The 26045-nt window shown below is 39.0% G+C and overlaps 1 protein-coding gene across 1 annotated transcript; it reads left to right on the top strand.

Moving 5' to 3' along the window:
• Positions 1 to 647: 647 nt before the first annotated feature.
• On the top strand, positions 648 to 24781 carry SMARCA5 (SWI/SNF related, matrix associated, actin dependent regulator of chromatin, subfamily a, member 5). Its single transcript, XM_050710467.1, has 24 exons — positions 648 to 1032; positions 3079 to 3153; positions 5982 to 6148; positions 6898 to 6998; positions 7662 to 7762; positions 9640 to 9819; positions 10582 to 10737; positions 10835 to 10966; positions 11914 to 11982; positions 12568 to 12677; positions 13245 to 13471; positions 15043 to 15164; positions 15254 to 15406; positions 16641 to 16777; positions 17435 to 17579; positions 17827 to 17946; positions 18175 to 18285; positions 18841 to 18954; positions 19161 to 19283; positions 20527 to 20659; positions 21611 to 21729; positions 22742 to 22954; positions 23422 to 23532; positions 24481 to 24781. The coding sequence occupies exons 1-24, from the start codon at positions 877 to 879 to the stop codon at positions 24544 to 24546; spliced, it is 3141 nt and encodes a 1046-aa protein (XP_050566424.1). The 5' UTR covers positions 648 to 876; the 3' UTR covers positions 24547 to 24781.
• The last annotated feature ends 1264 nt before the right edge of the window (positions 24782 to 26045 follow it).

Raw genomic sequence — 26045 nt, 5'->3', positions numbered from 1 at the left:
TGTAGAGCAGCTCCCTTGTCTAATACAGCAGGGATATGCAGCACATGAGGGTTTTAGGACAGCAGCTGGCACCAGGCTTTATTCCATTGTCTAATTAAACAATACCCCCAACCTTTGGATCCTAGGTTCCCCAGATACTATTTTACGGGTTGGCAGGAGATGAGAGAGAAGGGGGCTTGAGGGGTTAGCTTTGCCACCTGTTTCAGTGACTAATCAACTCCTTTTACTCCAGCTGGAGCTGCCTGCAAAAAAAAAAAAAACACACTTATTGTGTTCGGTCTGGTATCATACTCATGTTTTCTTGCCTTTACTTCTGGAAAAGGGCATGGAACTATCCCTTACGCTCCGTGCTCTTGCCCTGGGGGCAGTGTGGTAATGTTAATTGTGAGTGTTAAAAGTGAGAACCAGGCCCTTGGTGCACGCTGCCCCACTTCATGACGGATAACAACCCCCCCCCCACGCGCACGCGGCGCGGCCGTTAACGGCCCCAACGCTCGGGCGGGCGCGCGAGGCCGCCCCGCCCCGCCCCTCCCCTCCGGCGGCCGTTGCGCGCTCCCCACAGCGCCCCCCCCCCTTCCCGCGGGGCCGGAGCGCCGCCACTCAGCGGCTGGGAGGAGGAGGAAGGAGGCGGAGGAGGGACCGCGCGTGGCCGCGCTCGCTCCCGCGGCGGCCGGGCTCTCGCGAGAGCGGGGAGCCGGCTCGGTTCCTGGTTGGTGGGAGCCCGCCGAGAAAGCCGGGGCGGCAGCGGGGACGGGCCTCCGCCGGCGGCCGCGCACCGGGCTCCGCGCCGCCGACCCCCGCCGCCAGGCCGCCCCCGGCCCCGCTGCGCGCAGCCAGGCACCCACCCAGCCACCCGGCCCCGTACGCCCCAGGATCATGTCCGCCGGGCAGCAGGGGCCAACGCCGCCGCAACCGGACGAGCCGCCCGCGCCGCCGCCGCAGCCGCCCGCCCCGCCGGGCACCGCCAGCAGCGAGGCCGCGGGGACGGCTCCCCCCGCCGCCGGCCCGGCCGGAGGCGACGCCGCGATGGAGGTCAGGCGCGCTCCGCCCGCGGCCACCACCCCTCCTCCCAACGCGCCGCGCACCTTGCCGGGGCGGCGGCAGGTGCCCGCCACGAGGCCGGCGGGGCGGCCCCGGGCCGCGTGGGGCCGCGGCAGACAATGGAGGGGCGGGCGGGGCGGGCGCGGCGCCGCCGGGACCGGGGCCCTCGGGGGCCGCCCTCTGCCCCCCGGAACGCTCCGCGCCCGGCCGGGCCGCACCGCACCGCGCGGGGCCGTGGGGCCGTGTTCCTCCGCCGCGCCGCGTGTGTGAGGGGAGGCGGGGGGCGACGGGGCTCGGGTCGTTACTTTTCCGTTTTTTGTTTTTTGTTTTTTTTTTTTTTTTTGGCAACAGGTGCTTATTCCAGAAATTTCAGGGGGGTTGAACGTGTGCCTGGAGATGCTAATTTTATCGCAGCTTTGTTCCTGCGGTGATAGGAGGAAACTGGTCGGTCCTGCTCGCGGTGCTCTGAGTCACGCCGCGCAGTCCGGCCCCCCCGGTCTGAACGCGTTTGCGAGCGCCGTGTTTTTGGGATGAGCGAGTAGCCAGAGCACTGTGGGTAATAGGTGCTGCTTGAACCTGCGCAAGGCTTCTTTCGCTGCTTGCAAAGTCAGTGCCTCTCCACGTAGGGAACGGATAACCTTACGGACAGATAAGTGCCTAAGTACTTTCCTGATAGTCCCAGTCACCTCAGGAGATCAGTTTTCTTACTCTCCAGCAAAATCGCAAGGCTTCACTGTGTTTATTGCACGTGAGGAGGTAAGACGGCGTGCTGCTGCATTGCTGTGCTTCACCCGGCAAGTGTGTCAGGAGAAACGGGAGCGTTGTACACGAGTTCAAACAGCCCTAACCCCGTGCTCCCTGGTAGATGGGTATCAGCCAAGTCCAGCAGGAGATGAGCAAGAAGATCTGGTGTAAGGCTAGAAGACCTTTAGCTGTAGTTTTTCATACTCTGCTCTTTAATTTTGACTTTTGAATGAGACGTCTGTTAGGTTGCTTCTGTTGCCACAGGCTTTACCTGCCAGAGTTATGTGAGGAGACGCCCGCCCACAAACATCCCATGTTTTGCCTTCCTTTGTTTCACGTTGTTTCTTATTTTCACATTCCTTGGGTCTGTGTTGGCTAGGAAAGACTTAATTTAGCTCTTACTTTGCTCAGCTAAACAGCTGATTATTAATAATTTTGAGGATATCTCATATGTTTCCATTTCTTAGCCTTTCAAGGGTTGTTTTGTGATGTACTGTCTTAGCCTGATGTAGCAGAGAAGGGTTGTCCTGTTGGGTTTGATTTTAAGAACAGAAGGTGAAATTACACATGGGGGACGATGGGGGAAGAATTAACCTAATAAGGGGAGATGAGGACAAAATAAACCCAATCTGAAAGAGCAGTTGAAGGCAGTATGGCAAGGACTTGGCAGGAAGGGGGGATGAGGGAGGACTGCCCCCTCCCGCCTGCCTGCTTTTCTGTTACGAACAGTACTGTTGGTGATAACAACAATTACGTGATTTAGTAAACCAAACGGGAGAAATACAGTTTCTCTTAAATTCCTACTCTGCTTCCAGGACAGAACTGCAGTCCAGGTTTTCTATTTAGATTTATTCCCTTGATACAGAACGGTGAGGAATTGGGGTAACCTGGAAAAGGAAAAAAACTTGAAACGACTCTTGCTTCAGGACTGGTTCTTTCCCGGTGCTCTCCAGAGTCAGCTTTAGAAGGTTTGGGCTCAGCACCCTTGAAGTGGCGCACTGAGCTTCTGGACAACAGCTGGCTCTCTCGTCTACCTCGATGTGATGCTTTAATGGTGGAGCTAAATTAGATTATAGAGAGCTAGCTCTGTCCGTCACCCTGTGGCAGGGATCTTTGATCCATCTCCAGGTAATTTTACAGTAAGTAATAGAGGGCTGACTATATCAAAGCAGCGAAAGATGCATGTGCCATCTGATGTGGATAGAGGGTAATTTGCAGGGAGCTTATACTCTTCTACATGGCTATATTCTCCTCTTCAGATAATAAGTTCTTTCTAATTCTTTTTCATCTCAGGAATCTTTTGATGATGCGTCACCAGGAAAACAAAAAGAAATCCAGGAAGCAGATCCTACATACGAAGAGAAAATGGTATGTAACACTTGGGAACACGTACAGTTATCCAGTGTTCAGGCCTTGCTTATGGTAGACTTAGTGTTCTGCTCTTTAGAAGTCTCATAACTGGCTTTATAAGACTTTGTCTAGTCATTCAAAAATAAAATTTAAGTAATTTGAAACAAATAAACAGAAACAACGTATAGACCCTTTTCATTTTTAGCATTTTGTTCTCTCTTCCTTCTGTGTTTCCACTGTGGTATTCTGTGGGAACAACTGTTAACGTGTTTTGCTGTTCCTAGGAAGTCTAGTCTGAGCAGCTTTGAAGTGCTCTATGTTTAGAAGAATTGTATAATGGGAAGTATTCAAATTTAAGTGGGAAAAAAAATGAAAAAAAAATTGTAATGTTGCTTTTGAAGTTGGCTGCAGAGTTGTCCTGCAGACGAGGAGGGTAATGAAGATTTGGGTATTCACTGTCTCAAAAGAAGAAAGATTCTCTAGGAAAGCATCCATTAGTTTCTAAACGGCTGCTACCTTACTTTCTGAACGTATGGAATCAGTTGAAGTCTAGGATCTTTTTTATATCACTACCGAATACAGGAAAATAATTCCAAAATAATTATTTTTGAACTGCAGGATTAGTAGTCCTTTGTAGGAAAAGCGTAAGGCTTAAGGCTTTGAGTAGACACTGTATACTATAATGCACTATAATGTACACTGTACACTATAGAAATATACTCTGGCAGGGGGACTTCATAATAAGCAAGTTCTTTCAAGCAGTACAGTGCATGGTGCAAAGTAAAAAGCTTTCAAAAGCTGTTTCACAGGAGGCTGAGAAAATGTGTGCTGTAAAGTACAAGTGCTAACTGTAAGCCTTGTTAAACTTTTCAGCGCTTTCACTTTGTCAAGACTGAAAGGGATCATGTTAGCTTTTCTGAAGTTTAATTTGTTCATCATGAAGCTCTAGTTAAGACTGCTCAAGCATGAAGATGGCTAATTCTGTACTTCACGTGTTAGATAAGAGAAAACATACTTTATTTCCTTATTTTTTAGCTTTTATGGTATCCAGAGAATAGGAGATGGAGTCACCCGCTCCTCACCACTCCATCACATTTCCTTGCTCTGTTCTTTCTGTTTTTCCTTTCTTCCTGTTCATAGTTCCAGTGTCTGTGACTGCATGTGGAATTTCTTCATAGTAAAGTGAAACTGATTCTTATAATTTGCTGCTTCCTGTGTTTCTTCTTACCACTGAAAATAACCCAGTCTTCTGCTGATTTCTTTGTGCTACTTCCTAGAAGAAGGTGAACTTGGATTTGTCTCCTGTAGTCTCTAAATAGGCACAATTACAAGAAAGATTGTATTTTATTGTCAAAATAGTCAGAAGATGCACTGCAAAAGAAAACAGGGAAAGTTTCTCTGTCTCTGTTGGTATGAGGATAGCTCAAGGTTGCGTAGTACAGCCTGTTCTTGTCTGTGTCCTATCTAAAAGATACAGACAATGTTTGTTAGTCTCTTAAAGGAATATCCTGAAGTGCATTGAAAATGGGTTGTGGCGTGTGTGTGCAGTGCCAAAACCTACGGAAAGTTCCCTGCTAACATTTTTGAACAAGGAAACTTGTGCAACGCAGTTTGTATTTCTTATCTTTTGTACAGCCGGTGAAAAGTACTTACAAATAAGGATTAGTGATGTGGATAGTAATAAGGTCTTACCTAGTTTAAATGTCAGAAGCTGTTAGGAAGCAAACCAAAACAATCTTTGAGGGATAGACAGGAAAGCTGCAATTTGGGGGCTGTGGATTGTAGCTGTGTTAATCAAGCTTGAACTATGGCTAGAGTCAGTCAGACTCTTGTGGTATGTACGGGGTTTGCTGCTTTCTTGGTCTCCTCTCACCCGTCTTTCATGCCGAGTAGGATCTGCTTAAAGAGGAGAATACTCACAGGTCTGGCATTGCCCTTGCAGAAGTCTGGAACATATGTTCCTTTTTACTAAGAAAACTGACTTCCTGTAACTGTGCAAGTTGCTAAATACCAGGTTATGTTGTGGCAGCTGGCAGAATGTCAGGGTGGTTGCTGGTAAACTTGGAGCTGTCTTCCGAAGTTCCTGTAAGCTCAGGATACTTGGAGTGGCGCTGGGAAGGTGTGTTGATTCTAAACGGAACCTGTCTCAAAGGAGCTAAACTTTTGGATATTGTCTCCTGTAATCTTTTTTGTGCAGCACAAATGGCAACTCGTATCAAAGGGTGCACTCTAAGTCCAGCTTAGGCTGAGAATATCTAACAGCTCTTTGCCACTAAAATAGTTTTTCTGGCTTCAAGCTATGGGCTCTTCTGCTGTCCATCACGCCTTTCATGCCAGCCCTTTTGCTTATCTGACACCTCAGCGACATGGTTTATCTCACTAAGCAGTCGGGACACTCCTGTGGAAGAAGAGAGAATAGTTGTTGCCAGGTGGGCAAGAGGAACAAGTTCATTGATGGATCCTGTGCATCCCGGGTGGGAGTCAATTTCTGGGAATGGGACCATCATTTTTGATAGGAGAAGGTTGTTAAAGGGACTCTGCTGCCTTGTTTAGTGACACTTGGGCAACCTTTGTGCCCAACTCAGATGTCAGTCTTAATGCAGATCTGTCTTGAAACTTTGATCTTACTCTTTAGCAGTGGTTAGCTTTGACCCAATGACAGAATACTGAATCTGTCAGCTCCAGTTACATTGTTGATGTTAATCATCTTTTTTTTGCTGTTGTAGGTATGTATGTGAAGGGATGTGAATCTGCATTGTTTAAAAAGCATTTGTTAGCTTTGTCTTTTAAACGAATGCATATTGTAATGTCTCACACTTGTTCCACTTAATTTCCCTTGTCAACAGCAAACAGACAGAGCAAACAGATTTGAGTATCTGTTGAAGCAGACTGAGCTGTTTGCTCACTTCATTCAGCCTGCTGCTCAGAAAACTCCAACTTCACCTTTGAAAATGAAACCAGGACGTCCACGAATAAAGAAGGATGAGAAACAGAATTTACTGTCAGTTGGCGAGTGAGTGATGACATGTAGGCCACCTTGTACTGTAATTAAGGATTTTATTGTACTTTAGAAGCGTAAGTTAAACTTGCTAGACTTTTGTCCTGTTTGGGTGTGTGTTTTACACTGTACAATTGTGTTTTTTTCAACTGCCCACTTGTAAGTGGAGGGTTGTCTAAGAATTCTAGGAGTTAGAAGAATTTTGTGATGGTGGTAAAGCACTATCACAATTAAAAGTATTCCAGCACGAAGAAAAGCGGGGGCAGAAAAGTAGAGCATTCATGGCTGTAAGTTGTAAGAGTTCACGGAGAACATAATGCATCTTACAGGCACCTTGAAAATCCTAAGTCAAGATATTTGGATTGCCTTCATTGCAGCTTGTATGTCTGCACTATTTCTGGAACTTCTGGCAGATGTTGCAGAGCTCTTAAACACAGCGTCATTCCCTGTCCTGTAGTTAAAGGCCGGGACTGATGCACCCTGACTGTGTGGTTTACCCCTATCTGGTCACACTGCTCTAACATTTGAGCCTCCAATGTGAGCCAGAATGTAGTGGACATCTTACCATTAAGAAGCTACTGGTTCTAAAAAGTCAAAAAGCATTTCAATTCATGAGCCTAACTTTAGAGTTCTTTTAAAGAAAACTGCAAGAAGCTTCTTTGTGTATTTGTGATCTGTATGTACTGCAGTGCCATTAAATTTTGGAACAGTTTAGTGTCTTTTCAGTTTAGCAAGAAACTTACTACTTTCTTCCACTTTTTCAGCTACCGACACCGTAGAACAGAACAGGAAGAAGACGAGGAACTGTTAACAGAAAGCTCCAAGACAACAAATGTCTGCACTCGATTTGAAGAATCTCCATCATGTGTGTTTCCTCTCTCACTTTTTTTCCCCTTGAAAGTTATTTTCCTTCAAAAGTCAAACCTTTAGAGTTTAAAAGAGGAGTTTATTTTCACCCTTCCCAAAGAAAATGAGTCAATTTTTGGGTGGCAAGAGAGAAAGAAAACAGTAACAGGCACTAGTCTGATGGAACAAAATACATTAGGGACTGTTCATATTCTGGCAGGGTAGAAGGAGGGTCCAGTCAATCCTGTCCTTTAGAAATCCAGTTGCCATACCTTAGTTACTGGGAAAGAGCTAGCTTTTAAGTTGGTCATTTAAAATTTTCAGGTGTAGCCCATCTTCTGATTCAATTTAAAGTACATAATGGCTTCCAGTCAATTTAACAGAGAATTTAATATTCTGTTGATTTACTGTTGTACTGTGTTCTGATTTTGGGAGGGATTATAGGGTTAGAATTTCCATATAACTTGTGTTCTTGCAGAAATCAAAGTTGTTGAAGCAGCTCACAGAAACAAAATGAGTGTATCACTTGTGTCCAGTCTGCTTCATCCTTGGAATTTACTGCGTAGGGTGTACTACTTGATTTTGTTCTGTAGTTTAGATAATCAGTGTCAATTAGCAGGAAAGGAATGGCTCTTTGGCAAGTCTTTACAAATCATTAAGTCTATTCTTTCATGTCTTGCAGATGTTAAATGGGGAAAGCTGCGTGATTATCAGGTCCGAGGACTGAACTGGCTCATTTCTTTGTATGAAAATGGCATCAATGGTATCCTAGCAGATGAAATGGTATGCATGTAGCCCATATTTCTACTGGGGGGCTTGGTACCACGTGTGATGCAATAGAATTTTAGATCAGCAATGTACTTTTTTTACATAGCACAAAATGCAATATATGATTTCTCAAATTTTATTTTTCTAGTTTGTTTTTAGGTCACTAATGTTAAAACAGTTTCACATGTATGTTAATTTAAATAAACTTTACAGGCAGTTTTAGAAACAGGCATGAAAAGGGGATCTGTTAAACTTTAGAAAAATATAATTGAGGGGGGAGGCATTTTATAGAACAACGTGTCCTGTATATTTTCTCAAAACCACAGCTATTTTGCCAGGGTATTCTGAAGCTGCCCTTGTGAAGAGAGTGTCATACATGAAAAGAGCAACAAATGTGGGAACGCTGCCTGTTATTAGGATATAAAATACAGATAGCACGATACGAGTGTGCTTTGTGGATTGATGTTCTCAGCAGGAAGAACTGCAACAGTGGGAAACTTTCCAGGAAAAATGATGCTAAGTTGTAGCCAGAGAGCCGTGTTAACATTTCATTCGCACCATGACCATGGGCATTTCAGTCAGTGCTAGCCATAGCATCTTTTGTTTCTGCTTTTGTTCTTTTTCCATTGATGACAAAGGATGAAGGCAAAAGAAATTGTAGTAGCTGGAGAGGCAGATAGGTTTTTGTCCTCCTCCTTTAATTGCATCTGATTTTTAACAGGAGCAGGTAAGAAAAAACAAAAGTTGAATTATATATTGGTATGATGCATTTCTCATATCTTACTGATAGTTGGTTTTATGTATAAAACTTCAAGGTAAATTAGAGACAAATAACGTTATTGTTTAGGAGCACATTTGATTTTGAAATAGATCAAGGATTTTCTTCAACGTACAAGTTTATGAATAGAGGATTTTCTTTGGCAAGTAGAGTTCTAAGTGGAGTAGGTTTGTGTTAACAAAGAAGTTTGGGAAACTTCCGAAGTCTGTGGATTCGTGGTCTTCCAAAATTTGTTTTGGACTGAGGAGTTTAAATGCTTGCTGTGAAGTATTTTTGGATTTATTCTTAAATATTTATCTTTTTGAATTTATCTATGCCTTTCACACAGCCTGTAAACACTTTTCCACATCTTACACCAGGTGGAATGTGCTCATTTTGAAGACAAAGACTTGAAATTTGGAAACAAAAATAACTTGCACTGATTTATTTTTTTTTAAATCCGATGCAGTTGAGTCACAGTCTTTTGAATTATGTAAATTATACACAGGGTCTGGGGTTTGTGTATTTTCCTGTTTTGTTTTAATTAAAACTATGCGGTGAAGATATAAGATTTTTAATACTTCTGCTGAATAGTGAACAGTGCTTTAGAAAGTACTTTTAAAGCAGCTCAGTATTCGTTTTGTTTTTTGATATATGCAGCTGTTTATATTTACTTACGCTTGGCTTTATTCTCATGAGAACTGACGACATGTTGTGGCCTGCAAAAGTCATCTTACAGGGTTCCTAATTTATTCACTTAATTTCAAGTTTAAGATAAGGAATATGTCAGTTTGTAAAGTTCATTGACCTGTAAATAATCTGAGTACATCCTATCCTACAAAAATAATTTTTTTGTAATAACGTTTTCTTGCACTTCTAAGAATTTCTTACTTGAGGGATAAGGCAAAGTTCTAACTTCATAATCCTGTGTTTGAAAATGTTACTCTATTACTTTTTTTTTCAGTTGTGCGATGCTATATAAGCTTTTTGTAACTAAAATGTTGATGCCTTTTAGTGTACCTTAGCCATTTGTTTAGGCTGCTGTGGCTTCTATAATGTACTCAGAGCTCACTGTTGAGCTTTTTAAAGGTGTTTGCTGAGAGATTTTTTTCTGACACGTTAATGCCTTTCACAGGGTCTCGGGAAGACACTGCAAACAATTTCTCTTCTTGGATATATGAAACACTACAGAAATATTCCTGGTCCTCACATGGTGTTAGTTCCAAAGTCCACTCTACATAACTGGATGAATGAATTCAAGAGATGGGTACCTACACTTCGAGCAGTGTGTTTGATAGGTGACAAAGACCAGCGAGTAAGTTTTGATATCATTATTTTTCCTGCGTTTGCACGTGTTAAATCCAGCATGTGATAGTGCTGTTTGGCAGCAGGTTTTCTGATTATTCTTCTAAGGATACCTAGCTCTACTTTAAAAGTTTGTTATGTTAGAAATTACAGAAATACTGGTTAAACTTTTAAATAATTTTGGAAGTCATTGATCCAGGTATGATACCTTGTGATTTTTTTAGTGTGTCTTTTTAGAAATCAAAAGTCCATGCTCTTTTTTGTTAGTATGTTTCTCGCTTACATAAGTTAACCCCTTAATATCTGTATACCTCTATAATTTGAATTCTTAATAATTGCTGTGTCCTCTCTTAATCCTTGGATGTCGGCATTCTAGAAATCAAGTTGCCAAATAAAGCTGTTTGGGATTACTTTTCAATTAAAAAAATCCGTGTCTAAACTAGGACTCAAAATGTATTTTCTGTTTGATTTTTTTAAATTTATTTTTCCTTCTTAAATTTAAATGTTACAGTTTAGCTATTGAAAACCTTATTTGAAGTTAGAACTGAAATTCCTTCTCTGCTCTGCCCCAAGGGTTTTAGCAGCTTCAGCACTGACAAGTCTTACAGCCTTTAAGTCTTACAGTGGCTGTATGTTATATTGACTCTGTAATTAATCTTACCTTTATTTTCAAATTCAGCGGCCTTGTTTTAAAATCTTAGCAGCTCTAGTGTGTTCTTTTTGTTTTAGTTTTGACAAAGCCTCAATAAAGAACTGTCACCTTGCTGTCTAGGCTGCCTTTGTCAGAGATGTGTTGTTGCCAGGAGAATGGGATGTCTGCGTAACATCGTATGAAATGCTTATCAAAGAAAAATCAGTGTTCAAGAAGTTTAACTGGAGATACCTAGTTATAGATGAAGCCCACAGGATTAAAAATGAAAAGTCAAAGGTAATTTTTACTTTTACTGAAAGAGATATTGTTCTGAGTTGCTAGGTGGTGGTACTAGTAGTATATTTATATTCATTTATGTCTCAATCTCCTTCAGTTATCAGAAATTGTGAGGGAATTCAAGACTACAAATCGGCTGCTATTAACTGGAACTCCACTTCAGAACAACCTACATGAACTCTGGGCACTTCTTAACTTCCTTTTGCCAGATGTCTTTAACTCATCTGAAGTAAGTCTCACTTTCCATTAATAAGTGAACGTTGGTGGTTTTCCAGACTTGGAAAGGCCTGGAATATAGGCCTTGTTTGTGTGTGTTTGTAGATATGTGTGTGTGTGTGTGTGTGTATATGTAGATAGAGATACACAGTCAGACGTATCCGTTGCTTATAACTATAGACTGACAGTCAGTGCATGTTTCCAATATTGTATGTCATAAGTATAGTATATAAACTAATTTCCCCAGCTTGACCATTCTTAAGGGCTATTGTGAGCTTAGCAGATATGAGAGGTGTTTCAAGTCACAGTTTGGAGGTGATCTCTACTGCATTTCAAAATAGGATTAAACATTGCAGTTGGTAAAACAACTTTATTCTTACATTTAACTATAAGTTACCTTACTGTTTATCTAAACTTGTTTACTGTGAGTTGGGAGATACCATGTAATTAGCAACAGACTTCACTAAGTGGCACCTCTGCTGAGCAAGCCCAGTGCATCATAGTATGGTTTCAGGAAGATACTTTTTATTATTGTTGTTATTTTTTGCCTTTTTCAAGCATGTGTTTAACTGGTTTTGAGCGTAACCGAATTGGGAGCTTCACATCTATAGAAGTGGAAATCTTGTGACATATTACACCAGAATTTTACTTCTTCCTTTTCATTTTTCATCAAATGCTGCAGTGGTACACATCTTCCAGCTGGAATTTGTCCACTGGAGCGATAGGATTTCAAGAAAAAATAATGATTTAATTTTTAATTTTTTTAACCCCCAGTGGTATGTTGTTGTTGTTTTAAAGATGTAGTGATACAGATCTCTCCAAGAAAATACACCAAAAGGGATGATTTGTTCTTTTATTTACTCTGTGTGTAAGAGAATCACTTGAGTTGCAGTTTTTCACCACTGTAATGCTACTGCATCTTGAAAGAAAAGTTCTTACATGCCAATTATGTTGTTACAGGATTTTGATTCATGGTTTGATACAAACAACTGTCTAGGTGATCAAAAGTTGGTGGAACGTCTCCATATGGTAAGTCTTTCTGCTTTTTGTGTGCTTTCAAAACATCTACATTAGGTTATAAATAATTCTTTTAATATTTCTTGTGACGAAATATTAGGGTAAGATAGCTTATTCCAGAAACCATGGTGGGCTTTCAGAAAAGGTTGGTGAAGTGCAGAATGTGTCTATGTCTTGAAAAGAAAGTTGTTTTGGAGGAGAGGAAAAGAAAATTGTTTTGGGGGAGAGAAAAGGGTTGACAGTTCTGGCTTTCAAAGTTTTCAGATACTTGCATTTAGAATATAGGCTACGAAGACACTACAAAGATTTCAGTCAAACAAAGTTTTATTTTTTTTTTCACTTGAAATATCAGGAGCGTTCTACGGGAAAAACTGGAAGACTGTTAGGAATCCCCTGTTAAAAGACTTGTCCTAGAAGATCTAGAGTCTTCCAAAGGAAGCTTATGTAAAAATAACCTGCTGATATGGATTGCTTTTTCAGATGATCTGGTAATAGGTCTGGTGGTTGAGCATTTATAAGAGTATGCCTGCACTGGTGTTGTTGACCCCTTCAGTATTTCAGTTTCCAAAATACAGTTAATAATGCAATCTCTTTCAGGTGCTACGACCGTTCCTCCTACGTCGCATTAAGGCTGATGTAGAGAAAAGTTTGCCTCCAAAGAAGGAAGTTAAAATTTATGTGGGTCTCAGCAAAATGCAGCGAGAATGGTAATTGAGATAGTTGTGTGTGCTGTGGTTAAGGTTCAGAAGGAATGTGCTGCTTGTGACTCAACTATTGTGTAGAACTTGATTTAATTCCTTCTGCTATACTAAATTTCGGTGTATGTATTTCCTTGTGACACTTTTATGATGACAAAACTGTGCAGATCAGTGCAAGTTACCTGCTGAAAGGAGGGGGGGGAGCTTTTGACTATACCATATTCTCTTTGTCAAGGAGTGTAGCGATAGGGCAAGGAGTAATGGTTTGAAACTAAGAAAAAAAAGGTAGCTTTAGATTAAATATGAGGAAGAAATTCTTCACTCGGAGGGTGGTAAGGCCCTGGCACAGGTTGCCCAGAGAAGCTGTGGATGCCCCATCCCTGGAGGTGTTCAAGGCCAGGCTGGATGGGGCTTTGAGCAACCTGGTCTGGTGGGAGGTGTCCCTGCCCATGGCAGGGAGTTGGAACTGGATGAGCTGTAAGGTCCCTTCCAACCCAAACCATTTTGTGATTAGTTAAACAAAGGGCAACTTCATTTTATAGTTACAAAGGTTGTTTTTTTTTTCCTTTGATATAGGTATACAAGAATCTTAATGAAGGATATAGATATATTGAATTCTGCTGGGAAGTTGGACAAAATGAGACTGTTGAATATCCTTATGCAACTACGAAAATGTTGCAATCATCCGTATCTCTTTGATGGAGCAGAACCTGGTCCACCTTACACAACAGATATGCATTTGGTCACCAACAGTGGCAAAATGGTAGTACTGGACAAATTACTGCCAAAGTTGAAAGAGCAAGGTACGCATCTTTTTGTTGTATTGTTGCTTGAGAGGTGTTTGGTTTAATGATAAAAACTGAAGTCAGTACTTCATAATGTTTTCATATCTCCTGAGCAAAAATCAGAGCATGTTATGTAGGATCATAGTTGATTCCTAGCATGATACTGACTTCTCAAGCACTGCATATTAAATACTTGATACAGAAAGACTTGTGAAGTGCCTTTATAAGTAACTGGGTTTTTTTGTGACTGCAAAGGGGTTGGTTTGCTTGTTTGTTTTCCAGCTGAGACCACAGAAGCATCAGTTGGTCTGTGCTTTAAGTTTCTCAGCAATATGAGCTGTTTGAAACCTAATCGTGTAATATTTTAACCACTGCTTTGGTTTGCCATGAAATACCGGTTTAGATTCCAAGTCTTCATGTAGGGTTAAAGTCCAGTCATTTGTGAAATGGTTTTTGTTCTTTCTGGATATGACTTTTGAACCGCACTTGAGTTTTTTTTAGTCAAAACTGGGGGCACACCCAGTTATTTATTTTTTTAATATATATTTTATATTTTCAACATTACTGTAACTTCACTGAAGTGAAGGAAAGCTTGTGACTGGGGAGACGTTATGGATTAAAAAAAAAAAAAATCAATCCTTAGTCTTAGGTAATATAAAAGTAACCTGTACCCAGTATCTGGATAGTATTTGAACAGCTGTGGAGCTATGCATTGTTGTAAGACTGGAAAAAAGTTCACTGGTTACTGTGCTTTTTTAATTTTCGTTTGTTTCTGCTGTGAGACTCATTGTTGGGACATGACAAATAAAATTGGTATGGTTTTAAATCAACTGCTGATATTAACCAAAAGAGAGCATTTAATTATTAGACCTTGAGTCCAAAGAACAAAAGTCATACTGGGAGTGTGTAGGGGGAAGCAGAAACTTTGTAACATTCTTTGTTTTCCTTAAATCCCTCAAGTACATTTGAAACATTTGGCTGTGTCTCTATATATACATATACATTAATATATATTTAAATTTTTTTGAATGTTGTTCTTAGCAGGTAAGCAAGCTGACTGACCAAGTCTTTAAGAAGAATTTAATTTCTAATTATCTTAAATCCAAAACACTTTAACATTTTGTTCTTTTTATTTCTTGATGTTTTTATATTTGAAAGAGAAATTTTCTTCTACATCACTTGTCCCAAGAAATTTTCATTTGCACAATAAATACACATAGGCATTTAAAGAATACGGAAATATATACGTAAAATATTAGAAATTCATTACAGTACTTGTTAGCAACATCTGCAGACCTGTATTATATATTAGGCTCTGTAATTCATAGACATCTGAGATGACATCAGACCTTTCTAATTCTTTCACCTTCTAATGGCTGTTCAATAAAAATACTAGGTACTGTTTTAAATATATGTAAATATATTTAGCCCTGAAAACTTACCTTCATTGTATTACTTAAATCAGTCTTTTTATTTATAACTACTCTTACATGCAACTGCCCTCCTTCCCTTTCTGATTGGCAAACTTTTGTGAAGTTTAATGAATCTTAAGTTTTGATGAAAACATAAAACCTTTTTACGCCAAACAGATTCAAGAGTCTTAATCTTCAGCCAGATGACCAGAGTCCTGGATATCTTGGAAGATTATTGTATGTGGCGAAATTATGAATACTGTAGATTGGATGGACAAACACCTCATGATGAGAGACAGGTATTTAAAATTTAAAGTATTTCACTTAAGTAAAAATAGTATTTATAAAACATTTAGTTCAACTGATCATGTTCTCTTTATTTATTTAGGCTTCTATTAACGCATATAATGAACCTGGTAGCTCAAAATTTGTGTTCATGTTGAGTACACGGGCAGGAGGTCTTGGAATCAATTTGGCTACTGCTGATGTTGTAATTTTGTATGATTCAGACTGGAATCCACAAGTAGATCTTCAAGCTATGGTAAGAATCCAGATGGAAATGTCCTTTTTTTCCTCATATAACTGTCCTAGAAATGCGTGTGCTGTGTGACATAGTATTTTCAAATTTAAATGACATTTTTCCAGTTTTAGCGTAATATTAATAGTATTTTTAAGACTGATTTTTCAGTTGCAGTGCAGCTTGCACTTTGTGGAACATGTAGTCACATTTGGACTTTGCAGGAGGGAATGCCGTGATATATGCTACAGTACCCTTAGTAGTATTTAATGAAAACAGCCTTTTTTAGTTTTAAAAACTAATGGTATGTGTTAACTCCAAAATTATAAAATCTTCCTTCTCTGGAAAGTAGACCTTACTGTATTTATACTGTCTTCAGTGAGATTTTGGAAAAGAGGCAAATAAAATTTGAATTAAAGTTTATAAAAATTGCTTTTAGGGTGGTGATAAATGAGCAAGCTCCTGTTAGCAACTTTATTTATTTATTTATTTATTTATTTAAAAGTAGATTTGTATGCATTTTCAGCCATGGTACCTATCAAGAACACTACTGATTGGATAAGAAAGTAAAGCTGATATTTAAAAATCTACCAGTGTTACCATTGGCAAATGAGGCCTTTCAGTGACAAACCTTGTAAATTTAAGTTGTACGTTCTCAAGTATTCTAACAAAAATTAGTTCAAAAGAATGACAGAAGCAGTACCTGGAAGCTAAATCAAGATCATTCCAGTTACCACTAAAAGCGTATGTTCAGAATACTAATTCTCACAGTGGTTAATGATTTGCCAGTCAGGTGAGGTGTTGTACATTGTATTTTTCTTCAAATATTAATAGCATGACTGAATGATTTGGGGATAGGTAGCTTCTGGTCAGTACAGAGAGAATTTCTTAAATATTTTGATTTTACAGAAGGTTACCTAATGCCAGAAGCATCTATTCTTTTCCCATGTGAGGTAATGCACACGTGCGCACGCACACACATAAACACAAAACAAAAAGGAAAAGCTATTTTTAGGTATGAAATTTAGAAACATACTTATTGTTGATGTTGCTTAACAAGAAAAAACTTGAACTGCAAATGTGATATCTTGGGTAGTCATGTTAAAGTGATTTCTGTAAAGATTTAACTAACCTACACTATTCTGCTTTACAAGTTAGTTTGCTGAAACCAATGAAAATTGAAGATAATTATATATTCACACTAGAAAGAAAGTGTTGATTTACTTGTTTTGTGTTTTTTTTTTTTTTTTTTGCCTAGGATCGAGCACACAGAATTGGCCAAACAAAGACTGTTAGAGTGTTCAGATTTATCACAGACAATACAGTGGAAGAAAGAATAGTGGAACGTGCAGAAATGAAACTCCGGCTAGATTCCATCGTCATCCAGCAAGGCAAGTATTTGGAGGCAATTCTTTTTTTTTTTTTTTTTTTTTTTAACAGCACTGCAGACAAATTATGTAGTAAGAATTAATGGGAACGTTGCTTTTGCCTCAGCTGTATTCTGAATATAGAGTGCAAAGACCCGAAAATTTTACAGCAGGGATAGGCTTTTCCTCATTAACTTTTTAATTACTTCCCCAGTGATAAGTATGCAGACAAGGAGGTATAGACAAACTTGTTTTAAAAGCACTCAACTTCCACTCCTAAATGGAGAAATTAATGCCTTGGCCTTTTTTTAATAGATGGGGAGAAGTGATGAGGATGGTACCTTGGTTGGTTTGGAGTCAGTAACTATTACGCAAAAAGGATTCAGCGAGGTTTGGTTTTGAAATTATGAAAATATGCACACCATAACATAAAGTTTGTATATAAGGTCTCGCATCCAAAATTGTTCAAACACAAATAAAGTACAGTAAAGAGAATGCATGTTGTCCCTGGCTAGATTTTGCTGGATTTTATTTTATTTTACTATTTTTTTCACGTGGAGTTTCCCTGAGCAAAAATGAGATAGTTTTAACTTGAAAATATAAGGGAAGGGGGAAATCATATGTTGTTCCTTCAGTAATATAAAATTTTTAATTGCTACCTTTCAATTCTTTTATCTTCAGGAAGACTGGTGGATCAAAACTTAAATAAACTTGGGAAGGATGAAATGCTGCAAATGATTAGACACGGAGCAACACATGTGTTTGCCTCAAAGGAAAGCGAGATTACAGATGAAGATATTGATCACATTTTGGAAAGAGGTGCAAAGAAGGTGAGATCAAGTTTAAAAGAAAAAAAAAAAAGAAAGAAAAACTCCCCGTAGACTTAAATTGTGTGGTAAGATAGTGTATCGCTGGATGATAGCTTCATTATAAGCTGGAGAAAATAGAGTGGTTGTTATTGAGAAGCTTCGTATTGCTCAAATGTGTTAATTTTTTAATGCTGTTATAACTGAGATGTTTTATAATGAAGTACCTTCCAAAAAGGTTACTGGTCTTTTCTCTCTTTCCTGCCCCCAGACTGCAGAAATGAATGAAAAACTTTCAAAGATGGGTGAAAGCTCCCTCAGAAATTTCACAATGGATACAGAGTCCAGCGTGTATAATTTCGAAGGGGAGGACTACAGAGAAAAACAGAAGGTAACATTTAAGGTTTTTTTGGAGGGAAGCACTGATTTGTATGATTAAACCATACTTTTAAGATACGTTGGTTAAATAAAATACAATGCAGCTATAAAAATAATTTGTAAGTTTAGTTACTTAATGAAGTATATGTAGACTTTTTTATATCAAACTCATAGCTGGTCTGAATGTTTTGCAAGACTTAGTCTTAATACTTCTTGGGGGTGGTGGGATTTGTTTTTATAGATGGCATTTACAGAGTGGATTGAACCACCTAAACGAGAAAGAAAAGCCAATTATGCTGTGGATGCTTACTTTAGAGAAGCTCTTCGAGTCAGCGAGCCAAAAGCACCCAAGGTGAGTTGACTAATTAAAAAATAAACAAACTGTTCAAATACACATGAAAAGTGGTCAAAGCTGAAACCAAGAAATTGCTAATTCATTTGGTTTCATAAATTGAGGAGGCACTTGAAGGATTTAAATTTAGAAAAATCCCAAGGATTTAAGACAAATTTCTGTGAGGAAAAAGTAAGAGCAGTATGAAACTTACAAGATTTTAGGATGGTAAGGATATAAGGTATTTCATATTTTATTTTTACTTTCTTTAAGTAGTAGAAGTTTTTTTCTTACCTATGGAACATACCCTTACTGCTACTCAAATACGTGAACTTTGTTCAAGGGAATGCATGTGCGAATCTTTCCCCACCATTCTCTTTCCAAAAGATCCTGTCTGCTTTTCTCATATACCTGTTACTTCTGTAAGTCTTCATGGTTGTACCTGACTTGCGTGCTGTTTTAGGGTAATTTTTGTAAAAAATGGACGGTTTTTTGCTCACAGACAGGACTCAGTTACTAGCAAACAGATTCTGGATGTGAACAGGAGTCAAATACAAGCATTTTTATGTATTTCAGGCACCGCGGCCTCCAAAGCAGCCAAATGTACAGGACTTTCAGTTCTTTCCTCCACGGCTCTTTGAACTATTGGAAAAAGAGATTCTCTACTACAGGAAAACAATCGGGTACAAGGTAACAGAATTCATTCATTACATTAGTGTATTTAGTGTATTTTATTGCAGCAGTTACTGGTAGGAGAATATATACTTGTTCTGCCTTTCACGCTGATTTAAATGAAATCATGTTAATCTGAACAAATGATTAGGTTGTATTAATGGAGAAGCTACACCAAGCACTGGTGAAAAGTCTTCAGATTTTACAAATGTATAATCTTTCAGGTACCTCGTAATCCTGATCTGCCCAATGCAGCCCAAGCACAAAAGGAAGAGCAGCTTAAGATTGACGAGGCTGAACCTCTTAATGATGAAGAACTAGAAGAGAAAGAGAAGCTTCTAACCCAGGTATCGTTGGTTCTTTAGTGAGACTGACATCATCTGAAGCTTGGTTTGTGTTTTACAGTGTTACGCGAACATTTCTTAGTCAGTGATTTACAAATGCCATATTTAAATTAACATGGTTGTAAATCTTGGTTCATGCTGAAAAAAAGGTTAGCATTGGGCTTGTTATGGGCTTAGATACTTCTGAAGGATACTTTGAAATTAGTGTATTTAGGTTCTACTGAACCTGATCTACATAGTCCGTATATTTTTAAGTAAGAGCTGTGTCCAGAGTCTGACTTGGCAAGTTCACATTGACTGTAGCCTCTGACATCTTTTCTCAGTTGGGGGACCATGCAGACTAGCTGCAGAGCTGCATGTGCGACTTTCCATGTAATTTAAAGCATAGCCTTTCCCAAAGTGTCACGTCCACAGGTACTAACTATACACTGCAGGGTGAAGGGGCAGATTTCTTAAACTAGGACTAGAAGTGATAACATCCCCCTCTTAAAGAAGATATAAGCTGAATAGGTACATAATTAGGTAGCTTGTACATTTAAATAATTCAAGGCAGGTTAATACCTGTTAGTCCTTGTCTGTATTATATTTTCACGTGTATTTTGTGGGTAATTTTAGGACGAGCTCTTGTTTGAGTAGTAGTGCATTGGAGCAGCTCACTATTAAAAGCCAGTACAATCAAATAAGCTCTGGTTAAATCATAATGTGTCTGGCTGAATATTTTTGTACTTTTTCTTTTAAAAGTTAATACAAATGTGCAGTTAGTCTGGCTTGGCAGCTGATAACTTCAGCATTGCTTTTCCTGTCCCTGCTGCGTAACATCACACAAAATACCTCCAGACTTTGAGGGAGAGAGACCAGGGAAGATGCAGAAGGCTGATGGTATCTGCAAGGCACTTGGTGGTCCTCTGTGACTGAACAAAACCATTACAGAGACTACTTGCCTCTCTTGAGGGACTTTTTTCCTTAAAAAGTGATCCCATGTTGTCTCTCAGAGAATAATGGGTAAGAGGGGTTAATTTATGAGCTGAAGCAGTGCTAATTATTAGGTAGTTTTTAGATGGAGAGAGACTACAGTGACCACACTATAAAAGCAGGTTTTCTACTACCATCAAACTGCAGGAAAGCACAGGTTTAATATTTTTGGAATTACAGAAGTGTTAGTCATTTTAAATTATCTGTTGAAAGAAATGTGGAGATGGACAAATGCTGAACTTTTGTGCCATGTTTGCTTTTAATTGCTGTAAAGGGATTTACTAACTGGAATAAGAGAGATTTTAACCAGTTCATCAAAGCTAATGAGAAGTGGGGCCGTGATGATATTGAAAATATAGCTCGAGAAGTAGAAGGAAAAACCCCAGAGGAAGTCATCGAGTATTCAGGTAACTTACTTTTCAAGTAGTCAATTCTGTATCTAATGCTGCTGTCCTGGTTTGACATGCCTGTGAACAAGCTGACCATCTTACTTGGGTGAGCTCCCTGTATGACTCTCTAAGGGTGAGATTGTGCTAATGGATTTGAGGTCTACTGATACAGATTTTAGTAGGTTTAACCCCTGCATAGTTAAAACTGTACTGAAATGTGCACATGCTCTATTGATGACACACTTTCATATATTCTAACTGGTGTTCGATATATTCTGGATAGTGCTGGTTTCAATTCTTGTTAATTTCTGCAAAAAGGAAATGATGAGGAAAAAAATGCTTAGATGGAGATTTCTCTTTTCCTTAGATTTACCAACCAATAACTGTGTTGACTCTTTACCCCTTTATTATTTCACACTGTTAAAGCTAGGGATACTGTAAACGTTCTGTGACTGAATAATGAACATTGTTTTTTGTAACTGAATACCAGCTGATTACTTTAACTGCTGATGTTTCAGAGAAGGGTCTTCTCCTGCAGTGCAGCTGCAAGGTTCTGGGACTTTGTTTTTTACGGTATACAGCTGCTTACTTACAGATGTGACATTTTACTTAAACACCTAATTGTCTTTTAGACACTTGCTCCTGTCTTTGGCTACTAACTTACAGTGGCAATCCCACTCCCTTCTGTATTACTGTTTTATCAGTTTCCATTTTAAGACTTTCTCTTTGAGAAGGAAATTGGCTGGCCAAATCACACCATTTAAAATGAGGGCTCCTGTATCTACCCTCTTCACAATAGCATTTGTAATACTCCCAACACAATTTCAGGAAGTGAAGGTCCCTTATCAGGTAAAGGCATATCTATTTTTATACAGCAGTAAGGTCTGGTAAAAGGAAATAACATATAACATCTTTTAAGGCAAAAACCTAATTCCGTGATTAGAAACTAACCATCTGTTCTTTTCTTAGCTGTGTTCTGGGAAAGGTGCAACGAACTCCAAGACATTGAGAAGATCATGGCTCAGATAGAAAGAGGAGAAGCCAGAATTCAGAGACGAATTAGCATAAAAAAAGCACTTGATACAAAGGTATCTTTGCTGTATTTCTTGCTTCCTTTATCTCCCTGTGCCAATGAGGTGAGGTCCCATGCTGTATGCCTAGCCAATGTTATAGTACATTAAGAAGACACGTTAGGCCTAATACTCCTCTCTTACCTGTTCCTCAGCGGTTTCTACCTTCTGCTTTTCTATTCTATAGAACTGCTGTCCTTTGCAGTTTCTACTCTTGAATTTAATTGCATTTGGTAGGTTTAAACTTCCTATTTCGGCTGATAGCTATGGTGATAACTTCAGGTGTGGCCTAATCTCTTGTTTGTAACAATCGTCATTATATGGCACTATGAACTGTTTGTACTGTGATCAGCTCCCAGTAACTACGTGCTTTTTGGAGAAACACAATTTCCGTTTGTTGGACCCACATAGCTGAAACTACTATATTTTTAGAGGACTTAAAAAGAGAAGACTTACCAGTCAGAGGAGTTTTCTTTGATCCTGCGCATTTCACCAGCCAGGGCTTGGTAACAGATTTATAATAAATTAAGACACCTGTAATAAATACCAGACATTTTTCCCCACCTTAGGCTTGACTAGCTCCTCTTCTAAGGAAGTCAGGGGAAGAACAGTGTCTCACTCTATTAACCAAAATGCAGCTGAGCCATGTACCTTTTCCTTTGTTTTTGACCATTTCTGAGGATTTTTTTGTTAAAAAGAATCATTGCCAGTTGCAGGCTGGCAGATCGTGACTATTTTCAAATGTAGTGTCAGGCCTGCACTGCGCGATCAAAAATCAAAGGATTATTTGTCGAACAGGCAAGCAAACAAACATGTCAAACCTGGCTGCTTAGATGATATAGTTAATTCAGTATCTAGAATCTACAGTTCCTTAAACACGGTGACTTTCAGGACCAGAGATTATAGAAAACTAGAGCTTTTAACTTGGTATATTGTTCCTCTGCCTGTCATGTCATTTTTTTGCTTTCAGAGAAAACAGTTCCATGTTTCTAAAGGATTTCTTAGTTATGTATGATCTTGTTTTGTTTAGATTGGCAGATACAAAGCCCCCTTCCACCAGCTAAGAATATCATATGGTACCAATAAGGGGAAGAATTATACTGAAGAAGAGGATCGCTTTCTAATCTGTATGCTTCACAAGCTAGGATTTGATAAGGAAAACGTCTATGACGAATTAAGACAGTGTATCCGAAACTCGCCACAATTCAGATTTGACTGGTTTCTCAAGTCCAGAACTGCAATGGTATGTATTAATCTGTCGTGCTCTTTGGCTCATGAACACCCATGACAGCACACCACAGTTACATAGCAAGCTTACTAAATCACTTCTGAAATAGTCAGGTATGTGCATGTGGTCGCTATATTAATTTTTCTAAGACTTTCCACAGCAACTGTAATGGATGACAAATGCAATAAACTAAAAAGTCTCATGAGAGAAGAAATGTAAATTCCAAGCTACTGTGTTTCAAAATCAACATGAATTTGAATTAAATACAAATCTGTTTTAAAAACAAACATCTGTGATCAAATCCATTCATATGAAGCCAGCCAGTAACTACCATAAAAGATTTGTTTCATTCCTTTTTCGCTCTGCCAAGGTTTTGCATGATGAAAAACAAACAAACTTATTACTTACTGGCATTTCTAGATGCTTTTTACATGAACTGGCTGCCTAAAGTAGTGAGTGACTGACTATGTTTTGCAATTTAGGAGCTGCAAAGGAGATGCAATACTTTAATCACCCTGATTGAAAGAGAAAACATGGAACTGGAAGAAAAGGAAAAGGCAGAAAAGAAGAAACGTGGACCAAAACCATCTTCGGTAGGATTTAAAAAAGCTTTTTTGTAGGAAAGCTCACTTGAAGACAGCGTGCTTTTCTAATTGTCTAGGCCAAGTGATGTCTAAAGTTATTTAAAGATAACACAGCAAAAAACCTTACAGGGCAGTGCTAAGCGCTGCTTAAAGTTTACTCCTGTCATTCAGCTAAGTACCCTTGTGGATGGAAACTAAGTTCAGGTTCTAAACTGTAGCTCACACGCTTTGGAGCAGATAGCTTGTTACGTTTTTGATCCCTGAGTTGTGGGCTATAGGAGTTTACCTTGATAAAATGCAACTAAGATTTACTTAACCTTTTTATTAATTTTTATCCATGAAGAAATGATGTCTGCCACTGAGGGGTGGTATGTAGGTGATGCAGACCATTCCTTCCCCTCTGAGAATGCTATAGATCTGTTTACAAATGTTCCCATGTAGACATTGTTGCCTGCCATCACGTGCCTTATTTTGGGTGGTGGTGGTCATGAAGTGGGCTCTAGAGCTAGATTTGGGAAAACAAGCATATATGCATGACAGTACTCTGCTAACTGAAGTACTGCTAAACATGCAGAGCTTTTTTTGTAAAGGAAATTACAACTTCTACCCATTTTCTTACCTAGATTTTGTTTTTGAAGTTGTTACTTAGAACTGTTCTCAAAATACTTAAACAGGCGTTCAGAAATACCATTCCTTAAGTAAGGGAGCTTTATTTATAAGCTCCTTATTTGTCTCTATACATTTTTTTCCTCTGTGAAATGGTACTATTCCAGGATTGGAGAGTACAAGACCGCTACTGTCCTGAGTGGGATGTGCATATTCGCCACACTGCATTTGTGATTTATCACATTTTAAGCTGCCAGGGTTACACTGTGATCTCTAGCAGTTTTGACTTGAAATGCACTACTTAAAATTTTTCTCTGTCACAATAACTTACTTTAAAAACTTACCTTACAGGCACAGAAGCGCAAAATGGATGGTACTCCTGATGGTCGTGGAAGAAAAAAGAAGCTAAAGCTGTGAATGCAGAATTTTTGTAATCACTAAGTTTAAAAAGTAGTTCTTTAATTTACGGGTCTTCATAAGATGTACTGTATAATGCTCAACTATTATGTCATTAAAGGACATCGGGTTCATCTGTTTACTGAACTAGAAACATAGTACTTACTGTAGGTTCACTTTTTTAAATGCAACAGCTGTGCTGAATTTTTTTTACCATTAACACTTGAAGTAATAAATAGGCTTCATTTATTAATAAGGTTTCACTTGACTTTTTTTATTAATGTTTCTACTTCAATACCTATTTATTTAGTCACTCCAAAATTGTGTCTTTGCTTTTGTTTTAACCTCTAAGGGTGTTGCAAACAGTGCTTTTATGTTATGAAAAATAGACTTATTTAGGTGAGTTTTTTTTTTTGGTAAAAGCCACGACCCATCAAGTCCCCCCTTTCTGGAAATTCCGTGGCTTGGATTTTAACTTAATTAAACTTAATTGTACTGCACAAATATACATTGTTCTTTGACATTAGTGGTAAGGCCAGGTATTTACCTCAAGAACTAATGACAAACGTGTAGATAGGAACAAAATCGTAACATTTTTCTACTTACAGTGGCAGCAGAAAGGGAAGCGACACTGAAGTTTGTACTTAATTAGAATGGCCTAAAAATGGTAGCATTACTTTTATTGGAAAACAGCAGCAAGTCAGAACATAGAACTTAACAGTATGTTAACAACCCACATGTCTAAAACAGCTGTGGAAAAATGCAGATATGGTCTTGATTCCTGTGAAAAGAACTGATGCTGACTGCAAGTGTGCAAGATTCTGTGTTGTCATCACACTGCAATCCACTCTGTTCGACTGCTCTAGTCAAACAAATGGTACCATTCAGGAGTGTTTCCTATGCTGACCTGAGTCTCTGGCACATTATGACCAAGATTAAATTGTGCATTTCCCAATGCAATCACCTAGTTTAACATAATTTTGAAATTCACTAGAGAAAAAAAAGGACAAATTCTCAATTTGAATTGAGTAACCTTAAGCCAATCCACTAAAAAAAAAAATCTCAACTCTGTAATGTCATGACAGCCCTAGAAAATGTTACTCAAAATGCAACTTAACTTATGCTTAGTGTACTCTAAACAAAAAAGCTTTACTGCTGAAAACATCTATAAAAATCATCCCATTGCAAAGCATCCCTCTTTGCAAAAAAGAATAAACCCACAACAACCCAACAGCAAAAAAAAAAAAACCAGACCAATCAAATAAGCCATGATAGTTTGTTTACACCTAGCCTAAATAACATTCTTGAGAGGAAGGATGTATTAAATAGCTGAGCAGCAATTCCTTTGTGCTAGTACTTTGCAAGCGCCAGTTTGCAGAATGAAGTGAACTAAACTTTAACGTCCTAAATGGCATGCCTACAAGTTGTATAAAGTCAATTTTCTTTCTTTCTTTCAGGTAGACGTTAAAGCAAAATATTTGCTCTGGATGATACAAGTGCATTCCCCCAGTGCTAGCTAT

This window comes from Cygnus atratus, chromosome 4 (assembly GCF_013377495.2).
Source record: "Cygnus atratus isolate AKBS03 ecotype Queensland, Australia chromosome 4, CAtr_DNAZoo_HiC_assembly, whole genome shotgun sequence".
Lineage (NCBI taxonomy): Eukaryota > Metazoa > Chordata > Aves > Anseriformes > Anatidae > Cygnus > Cygnus atratus.
This window is presented reverse-complemented; position numbering and strand designations above follow the sequence as displayed.

Excerpts from the sequence above, each read along its gene's own strand:
- SMARCA5 (XM_050710467.1), top strand. The coding sequence starts at position 877 with ATGTCCGCCGGGCAGCAGGGGCCAACGCCGCCGCAACCGGACGAGCCG. Across the intron at positions 15,165-15,253 it reads CACCTCATGATGAGAGACAG|GCTTCTATTAACGCATATAA; the intron begins GTATTTAAAATT and ends TTATTTATTTAG. Across the intron at positions 18,286-18,840 it reads GCGAGCCAAAAGCACCCAAG|GCACCGCGGCCTCCAAAGCA; the intron begins GTGAGTTGACTA and ends TATGTATTTCAG.